This window comes from Sparus aurata, chromosome 3, assembly GCF_900880675.1.
Source record: "Sparus aurata chromosome 3, fSpaAur1.1, whole genome shotgun sequence".
NCBI lineage: Eukaryota > Metazoa > Chordata > Actinopteri > Spariformes > Sparidae > Sparus > Sparus aurata.
The window spans coordinates 3,231,395-3,246,735 of record NC_044189.1 but is presented as its reverse complement, the minus strand read 5'-3'; the positions used below and the strand labels follow the sequence as shown (position 1 = coordinate 3,246,735).

The 15,341-nt window shown below is 41.0% G+C and overlaps 3 gene segments (V, D, J or C); all 3 read right to left on the bottom strand.

The window, feature by feature from the left end:
* Nucleotides 1-2,917: 2,917 nt before the first annotated feature.
* LOC115579307 (Ig kappa chain V region 3381-like) lies at nt 2,918-3,399 on the bottom strand. The segment is given in 2 exon segments: nt 2,918-3,240; nt 3,348-3,399. Coding segments are annotated over 2 exon segments (375 nt in total).
* Nucleotides 3,400-4,924: 1,525 nt separating this feature from the next.
* On the bottom strand, nt 4,925-5,690 carry LOC115578468 (immunoglobulin kappa variable 3-15-like). The segment is given in 2 exon segments: nt 4,925-5,323; nt 5,540-5,690. Coding segments are annotated over 2 exon segments (360 nt in total).
* A 6,546-nt stretch (nt 5,691-12,236) lies between these two features.
* Nucleotides 12,237-12,727, bottom strand: LOC115579306 (Ig kappa chain V region 3374-like). The segment is given in 2 exon segments: nt 12,237-12,568; nt 12,676-12,727. Coding segments are annotated over 2 exon segments (384 nt in total).
* Between the last annotated feature and the right edge of the window lie 2,614 nt (nt 12,728-15,341).

The following is a 15,341-nucleotide window of genomic DNA, read 5'->3' as shown; positions in this document are numbered from 1 at the left end:
GAGATTAGGAACATGGCTGTAATCGTATAACAGCGCCTGAGTCTTGATTCTGTAGTTTCTGGGCTGTATTCATCAAAGGTGTCGGCATGTATTATGCTGATAAAAGAATTCTGTTGAGGCCAAGCTGGGTGGAATGATAGTGTAATCTTTATTGAAACAGATTTCAAGCTGGCGTCCGAACAGAGTGCGGCCACATGTCTGGGTTCTCAAATCTCTGGCAAAAGCAGTGCCAAAATGCTTCGCCCTCTGCCCTATCAGAAATCCTATTGAGCCTTCAATCTTAGGAGATCTACCAATTACCACCCCTCTGTCTTTTTTGTGCAGGCCTCTTTTAGAGTCTATTTTCCATACCCACCTACTTCTCCTAATTGGTCACTTTGTCGGATTAAAGGTTCATCTGTCCAATGGAAGAAAAGAAGGATGGGTCTGCCTGACACCCTCTATGAAATAATTCTTGTGTGTGTTACTTTACTTTGCTGATGTCAGCTAAAGTGGACAGGATGGTTTCTCTATACTTACATGACAATGTATAGTTGAGTCAGCTCCGAACGTCTGGTGTGGGCCCTTTCCTGTAGCTTATCTCTGATGCCCCGTCTGATCAAGGCTCCTGGTCATGGAGAACTTTGCACTTTCACATTCCCACTCTTGTCTACAGGGGAGCATCTGGTTCTGTCCCATCCTGTCTTCTCACTATACCCTATTGTCTTAGAGCCCAGGGTGTGCAAGAAACACATAGACACTACAATTTACCTCAACTACACAGGTAACAGGCTTTTAGAGATGGGCTGGTATTCATTTGTATACATTCTTCTGTCCAATGAGGGTATTTCCTCGTATCTAGCATGAACCCTCTTGTTTTTAAACTACTCCTCTTTGCTTGATAAGTTCTTTTACATCGTGATAGGTATAGAAGAATCTGCACTTCTGTATCAGTTATACTAAATGAAATAGGTCTATGAAAATGGGATGAGTAATCAAAACCTACAAATTGTAGATCAGCATTCATCAAAGGGTTGAATTTATTGCTCTTCAGGTCACAGCTGAACATTAGTGACTGCTCGCTAAACCGATATATATCACGAGCAGGACACTGCTGTCCAAACTTTATTCAGGATACTGCTGACCATTAGCCATGTGTGGAAAAAGCCTTCACATCAGAAGCAGGGCAAAGAATCATTAATGGTAGATTTCGTTGTGTGCCATGCTTCCTTATGAATTCTGTCTTAAAATTTAAACTTTGTTTGTTTAATCGGGTCCTGTTTCATTTGTTTCATGGTGAGAAGCTGTGATGGAGGAATTACAGTTTTTATTGATTGCTTTGACCTGCTTAAACAAACTGGGATCCACTTGGTTTTCATCATCACTGTCTCAGCAGAGCACAAGACACCTCTTGCAAATGTGTTAACCCTTTCTCATTGGATTGACACATTTTCCTCACCCTTTTGCAGAACAGTTAACACAGATGTCATTCAAGCAGTCCAAACTCCATTGTTTTAGCTATGGTAACCAAACAGAAACCATCTGTTCCTAACTATTAGAAACTACCTACATCAGTATGAATTCACTAAAGCACCTGTTTGACACTCCTGAACACAAATCTTCAATGAGCAATCAGTCTGCAGGCCTTAAAAAGTGCAGCGGCTGTGTTGTTCTTTGCCAACATGGATTGAAGAGGTCTAAGGCAGATGAGAGTGAGAAATAGGTGCAGAGGAATGTCAAGGTTGGATGGCATGCAAGAAGATTTTTCCTTGGTTCATTGCAAGAGAGGATAATGAATGTGATGTGGATGAGGCCCATGTGGCCCCATCGTCAAGACAGAAGAGACTGAGTATCAATAGTGGCTATTTCTTATACTCTACAGTAATAGATTTGTATACCTTTCTGTAATAGATTTTTTTAATTTATTTTTTTATTTTATTTTTAGGCATAGACACCTTTATTTAAACAGTGGATATATTTTTGAAAAGGGAGAGAGAGGGGATGTGACATGCAGCAAAGGTCTGCTGGCTGGGATTCAAACCAGGGTCCACTGCGTATGTGGCATGCACTGTAACCACTCGAATCCCTGCGCACCTACTGTAATAGATATCATCTTTATTTTATTTTCTACGCTTTACAAGTCCCCGGCTACGTCAGTTGTTCAGGAAAATGCTTGCTGTGAAGCTGCAGAAATGTTTTGTGGACTATGAGACTACCAGCTTTCTTATTTTCTTATACTCTAATAGATTTTATTTTGCTTTCCATGTATTTTGTGTAATATTTACAGTATTTCAGTTTTCAGCCACAGTTCGAAAAAAAAGAATCAATGGAATCAAAAAATGCATCAAAGCATTTCTGATTCTGGATTCAATTCTTTGCAAGAAGGCAAATTTGACAACAAATGGCATGAAAGCTACGTAGAGTAATAGGCTACAATGACAAGCAATGGTGCACCGATTCGCACTGGGTGCTGTATTTTGTATTTTGCTGTCCACTGTGTAATGGTTGATTGGAAGAGCTCATACACTTGTTTGCAAGTTGTGTTGGTTGAGGGCAAAATTAGCTTTTGTTGCATATTTTAAATGTTTTGGCACGGTTAGAGCCTTTTGCAAATAAAATGAGTCATTTTGACCATGAGTGCCACTGTTTCGGCATGTGTGTTAACTGTTTTGAAAATGTGGAGTTTGAGTTGACTGCTGCATCAAAGCAATCAATAAAAACTGTAATTGGTTTTCTGCCAAAACAAGTTTGTCATTGAACTTGTTTATTGGTGGTTAAAACATCAATGGAGGAAAAAATGTATCTGCTTGATAAAACTGTGTGTGTGTGTGTGTGTGTCCTCAGTGAAGTGTATCAGTCTCTGCAGTAGCTTCCAGCTGCAGCAGTCAGTTCAGTTTCTGTTCAGTCTGACTGAGAGAGGTTTTTGTACGACGGTTTTTCACTGTGTGAACACATCTTGACTGTTGATGCCATGAAGACTCTGACAATAGTAAACTGCTGCATCTTCAGCCTGAACTCCACTGATGGTCAGAGTGAAGGCAGAGTTTGATCCACTGCCTGTAAAACGACCTGGAATCCCTGATGCTCGAGTGCTAGCTGTGTAAATGAGAAGTTTAAGAGCTTCACCATCTCTCTGTTGGTACCAGGCTAATGAGATCCCAGCATGAACCCTCTGACTGATCCTACAGTTGATGGTGACGGAGCCTCCCAGAGCAGAGCTCACTGCTCCAGGCTGAGTCACTGTGATCTGACCTCTGGACTCTGAGGACACAGAGACAAAAACATAAAGCAGCGTCATGGTTTTGTGGGCTTCATTTCAGAGGGACGGATGTTGATAGAGGAGAGGAGTTTGATTCTCTGGACTTTACCTGTGAAGCAGCAGCAGAGGAGAGTCCAGATGAGGACGCAGATCAAAGTCATGTTTTTGATGAGGAGGATTTCTGTGTCTTCTGTTGTCATGAAGGACAGCTGTCAGTCATCCAGTGTTCAACTCTCAGGACTATAAACTCTCCCAGAGCACTGGAGCATGGTGCTGCTGATGCAAAGTGGCTCTCTATGGAAATGTTCTGACTGACTCCAACAGGGACTTGGATTACTCTCATCATGCTGTTTATCAATGGATCAATCACCTTTTAAAAGTATTGATCAGAAACCTTTACACCAATTTTAAATGATTCTGAATTCATTCTTCTTAAAAATATTTGTTTCAAAATGTTGTCTGTCTTGGATTACTCTCAACATGCTGTTTAGCAATGGACCAATCACTTGATAAGATAAGTGATCAGCAGCATGCCATTGTTGATTTCTTTGTGAATTTGATTTTTTAACATAAATACGTCAGAGGAACAAAATGCAACCTTCAACATTTTATCTTTAGTACTGAAACCTGTCTGTCGTCATGGTTCAGCAATGATGCCTGTCTGTTGCCATGGTTACTGAGCTCAGAGAGGGAAATGAAACATTCAACATCAGTTTCATCCAATCTGAGGAAGACCAACAGAACTAGAAGCTCCTCTGCTGCAGCCAACAGGATGGAGTTTAGTTGAGCTCATATAAACTTTATTAATCTCTCTCTCTGCAGTGGGTCAAGTTATTTTACTGTTTTTTATCTTTATCTGCAAATCTGTGTCTTTCTTTCTCACTCTCTATTTCAGTCATCACACCAACAATACTTTAATTATTACAATATATAACCTAATTACCAATCATTAACTTTATTCTTTTTATTGATTTATGCTCTGCAGATTGTAAAGCCAGGTGAGATTAAGTTATGATTCATCATATTGGGCTTCATCAATAAAAAGTAAATGACTGAAGTTAATGTATCACAATCAAAACATAGATTAAAATCATTGGGAAAATAAAATAGTATGTCATCAGCATATACAATATGACATCATGCTATCTTAAACAAAGTTATCTATTTAAAAATAAACAGACACAGTCAAGTTAACTTGTTTTTGTCAAATCTCAAGCAGAAAGATAAAAGACAAAGAGGACAGATGGACCATTACTAAGTTATTATACAAATAAAAACACCAAACATTTTAATTCTTTCCTGCAGACTTGAAATGAGTTTAAATTAAAAAAGAATTCAAATTAAAGAGACATGCGACAATAATGAAGAAAACATCAGGATCCAACCTGACTCTTTAATTGAATATATAAGTTTGATATGCTGTAGATTGATGATGGCGTTCCATAATGTGTATTCTTCTTGGATATGTATTAAGGATAATCTCAGGGAACCCTGAAGAAGCAGTTCTGAAGGAGAAAAGTTGTGATGAATTATCTTCTATATTAGCTTGCCTGGTGAATCAGTTGACATCAAACTCAGAGGAGGTTAAATATTTAAATGTTTCCTAAAAATATAAACTTTCTTTTTTTAATACAGTTATTACTGTCACTATAAAATGTTAGAATGAAATGATGTCATGGTGTGTATTATAGTGACATAATGTCTGTCAGTTGTGAATTCAGCTGTGAGTTCAAATCAGTTTCTCTTTAGCTGAAGGAGGTTTTTGTACGACATTGTATCACTGTGTGAACGGGAGGCTGTTATCCTGCTGACAGTAGTAAACTCCTGCATCTTCAGTCTGAACTCCACTGATGGTCAGAGTGAAGTCGGTCCCAGACTGACTCCCACTAAAACGATCTGAAACTCCAGACTGATGGTTTTGAGCATTATAAATGAGGAGTTTAGGAGCTTCTCCAGCTTTCTGATGATACCACTGCAAGTCATTAGTAACACCTGAACTGGCTTTACATCTGATGGAAACAGTCTGTCCTGGAGCAACAGACTGAGCTCCAGGAGACTGAGTCAGGATGATTTCTCCTGATGAATCTGCAAAACATGAAAAAGTGGAGAAGGGTTCATGAGACAAATCCAGTTTGGATAAAGACGATCAACATCCAAACAGAAGAGGATAATTTCTTTAACATGGAGAACAGATAGAAGAAGGTCAATGCTGCTTGTTTCAGTGTTTCTCCATCATAGCAGAACATCACTGTGGTGAACCTGGTGGCATCCTGAAGCAAAGTTTTCAGCAGAGAGTCTCACCCTGAACAAGGAGCCCCAGGGTGGCCAGCAGTAGAACCAGTGACATCATCATTGTGCTGCCGGCGTGTCAGTGGCTGTGAAAGGCCTGGACAGCCACTGATCAACACTGGCCTCTTAACGGCTGGGAGCAGAGAGGCAGGACACATATGCAAACACACAGAGTCAGTCAACTGTTGCTGTCCTCAACATATTTACATATTTACATGGAGAGGATGATAAAGTCTGGTCGTGAACTGATTTGTTTGTTGACAATCATTATTGATATCAATATTGCTGTTGTTTTGACATATTTACATGTTTAATGTGTGCATATTTCACCAAGTACAGCAGTGATGATGGATGAGGATCTCAAATGTCTTGTTCATGAAACTCCTACCAGAAGTTTTGGACATGTGGGCAGATCCAGAAAACATAGAAGTTTTTATCAGTTACATTCGGACAAATATCTTTGTCTCAATTCCAAGTCTTAACATTATGGCCACTGGACAACTAACTCACCTGAAGATTATCATGTGTTCTTGAAAAGCTCTGCATCGGTTTAATTCCTCACCCCTAAATGTTCTCATTTGTCTTTTCTTCTGGGTTCCCTGATGATAGTCACACGTCTCACACATATTGTGACAGGCTGCATATTTATCAGTTCTCCGAGGAACTTTTCCAAATTAAAACATTGTCTTCATGGTACTAGGGTCTACCTGTGCCAGGAGGAAATGTTTCTTGTGAAGTCAAGAATATCGGCCGGTGTTGATTTTCCCCAAATAGTATACTTGCAAGAAGGAACTATTTGTGATCATAGTCTGTCATAGTGGCCCAGCCATTCTTTACCTCAACTAAATAGATGAAGAAGGTTGATGTAATTCTAAAATAGCGACTAGGTCTTGATTTACATTAACTACAAGGGTCACAGGCTTTTAGGGATGGGCCTGTTTTTCTAAATTCCTCTGTACAAGAAGGGTATGTTCTACAACCTTTCAGAATATTTTTAGGATGTGTTTATTTCAATGTATCATATTGTTAAATTTTTTGATATTTAGGCCACTGCTGACTGTTTGCCATTGCTGTCTACAGCTTTTACAGACCGGTGGTTCGGTCCCGTTCTGTTCTGTCCATCTAAACTGACTGTTGTCGCGGACAACGAAGTGGAATTGGAATCTGTGGATGTTCGTGTGTAGCTAGCTGCTAGCCGCTAGCCCACCGACAAGGCCCACCTCCCGAGTCGACGGACCGGATGCACTGGCACGTCCAAAAACGGACTAAGGGTAAATAATGTCCACCACGCTTTTTCGTGAACATTGCCGTCACGTTTGCTTTGTGTCTGGTGCAGGAAGAAATGGTTAAAAACCGGCTTTTGTCACAAAAGTGTCCAAGCAGCAAGTTTGGTTGTTGAGGAATGGGAAGTTGTGGGAGGGACCGAGGCGGATGAATGACAGGCAAGGACGGTCGGTGTAGAGATAGCGATAGTGAGAGTTGAGAGATTTGTGACATTTAGCATGTTTGGAGTGTATAGTTAGTGTGTTCTGTAGTGTTTGGTGTAGTGTATTTAGTGTTTAGTGGAGTCGTTTTTTTGTTTAATGAGTCAAAACAATGAGGAGACTGCTGAATGAGCATTGCCTGCATTTAAATGTAAATAGTTACATATAACTTTGTAAATGTTAAAAATGTATGTACATATTTAGCAAACAACAATTTATATTTGCATTATAAGTAATAAAAAATGGTTTGTTAAACATAGTTGTGGTTTTCACAGTAAAAAAAATCTAACTTTTTCTACTCGGATTTTAGTTTTTTTGTGATTTTAGGTCCATTGTGTTGATACAGTATGTCAAAATAAAAAAATAACTGTACAGTCACACATGTGAGGTTGTGCTGAAAATAATGACACCAAGTAAATAGTTTTAAAGGTGAAATATAATGGCAAAATCAAAAATAGTCAAAAATGGCCCTGGAATATCAGATTTCACAACAAACCTAAATATCCCTGACGTCCCACCTTCAAACACAGCCTCATTTGGCCATCCATGAAAAAGCTACTTAACCTCCCACTTTTCTATAGGAATACATTTTTCTTACGGGCACTGCACTAGTATAGTTAAAATAAATGTGTTCCAGTATGTAACTGAGATCAAAGGTCATGATTAACACATCTTTCACTAACAAGACAAGGTTGGGTACTATTGAGGATTAGACAGGAAGTATTTTCATTTCTAGAAAATAAGATTTTTTTTGGCACTTAGGGTTAGGGTTATGTGTGTGTGTGTCCTCAGTGAAGTGTATCAGTCTCTGCAGTAGCTTCCAGCTGCAGCAGTCAGTTCAGTTTCTGTTCAGTCTGACTGAGGGAGGTTTTTGTACAACGGTTTTTCACTGTGTGCACACAGCTTGATTGTTGATTTCATGATAACTCTTACAGTAGTAAAGTGCTGCATCTTCAGGGTGAACTCCACTGATGGTCAGAGTGAAGGCAGAGTTTGATCCACTGCCTGTAAAACGACCTGGAATCCCTGATGCTCGAGTGCTAGCAGTGTGAATGAGGAGTTTAGGAGTTTCTCCATCTGTCTGTTGGTACCAGGATAAATAGCTCCCACCATAAACATCCTGACTGGTCCTACAGTTGATGGTGACGGAGCCTCCCAGAGCAGAGCTCACTGCTCCAGGCTGAGTCACTGTGATCTGACCTCTGGACTCTGAGGACACAGAGACAAAAACATAAAGCAGCGTCATGGTTTTGTTTGATACATTCAAAAATAAACTTACATGTGGGAGGTATTCAGAAAAACAAATTCAAAATTCAAAGAGGTCAGGAACATCTTAATCACTAAATTCTGTTAGGATTCAATGCCATATAAAATATCTCATTTCATGTGCTCTTAGTTTGAACTGTATCGTTTTGTTTCTGTTGCCAAACCATTTCCTGCACTATTATTCAAATATCAGGTTCACAGTCTCCATCATAATTCCTTCATGTTAACATTAAATCATAATTTCTTCTGGGTTCAGAGTTTCCAAGGTGCTTTTCCAAACTGAAACATTGTCTTCATTGTGCTTGTACATAGCAGCTGGTTTTGATTTTCCTCATCTAGCATAGTTGCAACAAGGAACTATTTGTTGGACTGACCGGTGTCCCCAATAGTGGCCAACCTGTACATGGAAGAAGTTGAGAGCAGAGCCTTGATTACCTTCACAGGAACTGCTTCTAGCCACTGGTTCAGATACGTGGATGACAATTGGGTCAAAATCAGAGCAATGGAAAAGGAACCTTTCCAGAACATATAAATGCTGCAGACAGTAACATTAAGATCACACAGGAAGATGTCAGAGGAGACAGTCGGTCCTACTTGGACTGTGCAGTACACATTGAAGAAGACAGATGTATCAACATTGAGGTGTACATAAATCCTACAGACACAGATCACTACTTGGTGTCATAGTAATGAAGTTTATGCTGTTCAGTGCAGCCAAGACTGCACAGATATATACATTGTGGAGACAAAACAACCTCTCCATAAACAAATGACACAAGACAGGAGGGCCAACTGCTCAGGTCAAGACTCTGTTGTCCACTTACATCTGAAGTAGAATAATCTTTTTAACCACGTCACTGCCAGTCAGTTCTCTGCTGCCTTCAACCAGCTCTGTGTCCCCTCTGACTTAACATCTGCAAACACGGAGGTGCTCAGCTCCTGGTTTCACTCCTCCTGCCGAAACATACTGGACTCTGTGGCTCCATTTAAAACGGTGCAGCCCAAAGCTAAACCTGAGCCCTGGTTCAATGGGACAACTCGCGCAGCCAGACAGGAGTGCCGCAAAGCTGAACGCAGGTGGAAAAAGGACAAGCTGCATGTGTCTCGCCGAATCCTAAAGGACTGCTGGCGCTGCTACCAGAGCACTGTTAAAGAGGCCAGAAGAGAGCACCTGTCAAACATTATTGAATCAAATTCTCACAACCCGCTTGTGTTATTTAAAACCATCGAATCTGTTATTGGCTCATCTCAGCCTGCGTGCACAGAGGAGTCCCCTGAAATGCGCAATAGCTTCCTGCACTTCTTTATTGATAAGGTTGCTACTGCAAGGGCTCTCATTAACACACCTGCATCTGACCCCTCTGACCATGTTCTTTGCTCAGCTGTGTTTGATTTATTTGAGCCTGTGTCTCTGATGGCTTTAGAAAATGTGGTTGGCCAGATTAAGCCATCAGGCTCTCCCTGTGACACTGTCCCGCCTCACTTTTTTAAAGAGGTATTTCCTTGTATAGGGCAGTCAGTTCTGGCCATTATTAACAGCAGTTTATCTTCTGGTGTTGTTCCCCAAAGTTTTAAACATGCTGTGGTGCAACCCCTGCTTAAGAAACCTGGCCTTGATCGTGGTATGCTAGCCAATTATAGATCTATCTCCAAGCTGCCTTTTATCTCAAAAATCCTGGAAAAAGTCGTCCATGCTCAGTTAAAGTCATTCCTGGATGAGCATGATATTCTGGAAGTTTTCCAATCTGGTTTTAAAACAAGGCATAGTACGGAGTCAGCTTTATTAAGAGTCTTCAACGACAGCCTCCTGGCGACTGACTCTGGAGAATACGTGATCCTTGTCCTGCTGGACCTAACAGCAGCTTTTGATACTGTGGACCACAATATTTTAGTGTCCCGCTTGCAGCACCTAGTGGGCATTAGTGGTAGCACCCTGAATTGGTTCAGATCATATCTTGAGGGAAGATCTATGTGTGTACGCCTTCGTGGCTCTGAGTCCCGCTCCGCTGTCATATGGGGTTCCACAGGGTTCAATTTTAGGGCCTCTGCTTTTCTCTTTGTATCTGCTTTCCCTGGGTTCCATCCTGAGAAAACATGGCATCTCCTTTCATTTTTATGCTGACGACAGTCAGATTTAAGTGCCGCTGAAAAAGAAAAACGCCTGTCTGAAATCACTTCTTTTATGTCTTGAAGACATTAAAGCATGGATGTCACTGAACTTTTTAAAATTTATTGAAAAAAAGACAGAAGTGATGATTTTTGGTCCGAGCGGCTCTAGTGAACCCCCCCTGTTGACTTGGGCCCTTTGGCACACTATATGAAGCCAACAGTCTCAAACTTGGGTTTTAAGATGGACAGTGATTTTAAACTGGACCGGCAAATTGGTGCAATAATGAAGTCCAGCTTCTTTCACCTGAGGCAGCTGGCAAAGGTGAAGCCCTTTCTTGCACAAAAGCACTTTAGAACAGTAATCCACGCCTTCATTACATCTCGGCTGGATTACTGTAATGCACTTTACTTTGGAGTCAGCCAGTCCTCCATCACACGTCTCCAGTTAGTCCAGAACACTGCTGCTCGCCTCTTAACTGGAGCACGTAAGAGGGAGCACATTACTCCCATTCTGGCCTCCCTCCACTGGCTGCCTGTGCATTTTAGAGTTCATTTTGAGATTCTTTTATTTGTTTTTAAATCTTTAAATGGTCTCGCCCCGCCTTACCTCTCTGAGCTGCTCCATCCCTACGCTCCTGCCCGGTGCCTCAGGTCAGCTGACCAGCTGCTCCTGGAGGTACCGAGGTCCAAGCGGAAGCTCAGAGGGAAAAGAGCTTTTTCCATTGCCGGTCCCAAACTTTGGAACGCCCTCCCGCTCCATGTCAGACAAGCCCCCTCACTGTCCATTTTTAAAACGCATCTTAAAACCCATTTTTATTCCTTGGCTTTCAACCCAGCTTGAGACTCTGCTGTTGTTTAGTGTTTTAATGTCTTATTGTTTTTATTGTTTTTATTGTTTTAACATTTTTATTGTTTTATTGTTTTTTATTCATTTTATTCTATTTGTTGTTTCCTATGTTTTATGTTTCATGCTCTATTTCTTTTCATGTACAGCACTTTGTTCCAGCTGCGGCTGCTTAAAGCGCTTTATAAATAAAGTTGAGTTGAGTTGAGTTGAGTTGAGTTGAGGACAACAATGTAAACATCTTGTCCAGAGAGGACAGATGGTTTGAAAGAGGAGTAAAAGAATCCATCTATGTCAAACTGGAACAACTATCTATGAACAGAGAAGGTGGCCTGAGATATTAATTATCACCCACCTACAATGTTGTACTGAGTTCCCTCACTGGACAGCATAACAACCATTCACACCTAAACCTACCAGAATTTAGCTTTACTATAATCTGGATGACTGAGAACCATCATCAACTATTAGTTAAGCATTTAAAAGTTTTTGGTGTCATGCTTTCTACTATGTTTTATCTCATAACAGATTATGGCATTTCTGTTCAAATATTCATGGCTTGTTTCATTCCTGCTTGGTTAGTAAGCCTGCTTGGGTGAAATAGTGCCTGTGTTTTTTGAGATGCCTGGCCCTCTTATTTTGTGGAGGAATTATCTGCTGCTGCTCAGGACAGATGTCCCGTTATTACAAAATCTCCCTGCAGAGTTGATGCACCAAAGACTTTTTGTCAAGATTAAATCAGAACATATCATCTATTAATCTGTTCAATCTTCAGTCTATAATGACCTATTATCTTCATTCAATTTGATTTGATGAATGCACACATTTGGTTGATTTGGTGTAAGTGATAATACGTGTGTGTGTGCGTGTTTGTGTGTGTGTGTGTGTGTGTGTGTGTGTGTGTGTCCTCAGTGAAGTGTATCAGTCTCTGCAGTAGCTTCCAGCTGCAGCAGTCAGTTCAGTTTCTGTTCAGTCTGACTGAGGGAGGTTTTTGTACGACGGTTTTTCACTGTGTGAACACACGCTGACTGTTGATGTCATGATAACTCTGACAGTAGTAAACTGCTGCATCTTCAGCCTGAACTCCACTGATGGTCAGAGTGAAGGCAGAGTTTGATCCACTGCCTGTAAAACGACCTGGAATCCCTGATTCTCGAGTGCTAGCCCAGTAAATGAGAAGTTTAGGAGTTTCTCCATCTCTCTGTTGGTACCAGCCTAAGAAGTGGTAGCCGCTCCAAACATAAACATTCTGACTGGTCCGACAGTTGATGGTGACGGAGCCTCCCAGAGCAGAGCTCACTGCTCCAGGCTGAGTCACTGTGTACTGACCTCTGGACTCTGAGGACACAGAGACAAAAACATAAAGCAGCGTCATGGTTTTGTGGGCTTCATTTCAGAGGGACGGATGTTGATAGAGGAGAGAAGTTTGATTCTCTGGACTTTACCTGTGAAGCAGCAGCAGAGGAGAGTCCAGATGAGGACGCAGATCAAAGTCATGTTTTTGATGAGGAGGATTTCTGTGTCTTCTGTTGTCATGAAGGACAGCTGTCAGTCATCCAGTGTTCAACTCTCAGGACTATAAACTCTCCCAGAGCACTGGAGCATGGTGCTGCTGATGCAAAGTGGCTCTCTATGGAAATGCTTCAGTCATGTCAACCTGGACCCTCCCATGAGTTTTGTCTGATACATCCAAGAATAAACTTACGGATCAGTGGTATTTAGAGAAAAAAATTAATAATTTTAACCCACATTGAAGGAGGAATACATTGTGTCCCATTATATCTTTTCAAGCTCTTCAAGGATAGGCATAACTTAACATTCATGAACATTCAACTGCTTTAAGCTGCTTGTTATCCTAATCCATCCATGTTCACATCAAACCATCATTTCTCCTGAGTTCAGAGATTCCAAGGTGCTTTTCCAAACTGAACTATTGTCTTTATTTTACCAGTTTCTACCTGTGCCAGGAGAACGCTTGGCCTGTAAATTCTAAAATTGCATCTCGTCTTGATTTAACTCATCTAGTGTATTTGTCACAATCAGTGGCGTTTTCTTGCAGAGGCCAAGGGAAGCCAGGCTTCCTCACTTTGTTCAGAATATAACCGTCATTTAATAAAAACACTTTTTTAATAGTTTACGTAATCCTTCTTGTGTGTTGTGTCTCTGTCGTCTCCTCCTCGCCTCTCTTCATTAATTATTGGTGAGGTGAGGCTATTGTCATGACACTGCTCCCCTGTGATTGATCAGGACAGTGTAAGGGAAGCCACGCACTTGTTGGCATCACGCCAATCAAATCACAGTATGTTATCATCGACGTCATTGAATGACATAATGGAAGATTTGTTGATTTGTGTTGATATCGTGGTAAGCTAGCAAAATTATTAAGCACAATTATGGAGCATGGAGATTTGGAGTATTTAGTCAAAATATTTTTACTTAACTGACTCTACAGCAACAACTCCGAATTAAATCTGACCGCAGGCCAACGCCAAAATCAGAGCTCCGTACTGAGAGGAAGAAAGGTTTTCAGACTTTGAATGAGGAGAATTCGTTTGCACTGAGTGGCTTGCTGGTAGCGCTAATCTTCAGCGGCTATTTTGCTCGCCCTATCTCCTTTCGGACAAGGATTCCTGCTGGCTGAACAATCCCTGGGTGACCACAGGATTCACCGACCTTAGGGGTATTGCACAAAACTAGGATAAGGGATTAAGCCGGGATATCTTGGTTATCCTGGCTCAATTTATCCGTGATCCAGTTGCACAAAAGCAGGATAGGGGGCAGTAGGATATGTTATGGTATAAGTTACCATGGAGATTTATTCTGTGGAGCTAGCCTGCTCCAGACCAGGCTAACAGCCAGGCTAAGATTAATCCTAGTGATTCACCTGTATTTCCACCGTCAATCCTGTGGGGAATTAATGTGTTTTACAGCATGTCCATGGTCTTTCTAAGTATGTTGCATAATTTTAATTATCCTGCATTAAAATATTACATATATTGTCATTTTTCATTTCATTTAAATCTGTTGGCTGTTTGTAATCGCAACAGTCTTTTGATATTTATTCAAGTGGTAGTATTATTACTTGGGCCAAGTGTTAAATTGCTATGTAATGAAGACTGGTTGCCAAATTGCCATCAGAGATTTCATAAATATGTTTTATTGCAGTAATTGAGATTACAAAACACGGCTAATGAAGTTGCAAAGGTGTTTCCAATGAAATCTGTGACACACACACACAATGTTTTGCAAGTGGGAGCTTCCTTTATTCTGTTGGGGATGTAGAGAACCTCAATAAAGGAACCATTTGCCGCACAATAAGTGTTTGTATGGAGCTGAAGTCATTCAACATATTCATCACCTTCCCTGGCCACAGAAGACCCCTCCACATCAAGGAGTTTTACAAGATTGCAGGTAACCTCAATTTCAACGTGCAACCATTAGTTTCTAATTTGATCAGTCACAGTTGGACACTATTTTTTGTTACAGCTGGATTGCACATCAGGATCAAACGCCCCTCAGGAGAACATGAGGGAGATTACATTAACAGGAAATCCTTCCACAGCATCAATGTTCAGGTAAGAGTGATTTGTGGTTACTATGACCTACATAAATTAATTCTGTGCATTAAATGACCTTAATAGGTTACAACTTAACATTTCAGCTGATCTGTGATGCTGACTGCCTTGTCAGCAATTTAGAGGCAAAGTGTCCTGGCTCAGTGCATGACTCCAGAGTCTTATTTTTTTATTATACTTTATTTGTACTGTAAGCACCTTGGACATCATGAGTGTTTAACTCTGCCGTCTAGTTTTCTAAATGATATCTTGCATTATCAGGCGAATTCTCTGGTGTGCTGCTGGGAGACAAAGGCTATGCCTGCGAGTCATTCCTCTTGACTCCCCTTGCAGACCCCCAAACCCCACCACAGCAGGCCTACAACCATCCACACAGCAAGATAAGGGCTCAAATCGAGATGACCTTCGGCCTTCTGAAATCTCGGTTTCAGTGCCTGCACCACCTGAGGGTTTATTTGGCAGTCATTTCTCTTGGTTGCTTGGATCCTGGAATAGAGAGAGCAAAAGCAACAAAGATTAAAACACTGTATTGCAGT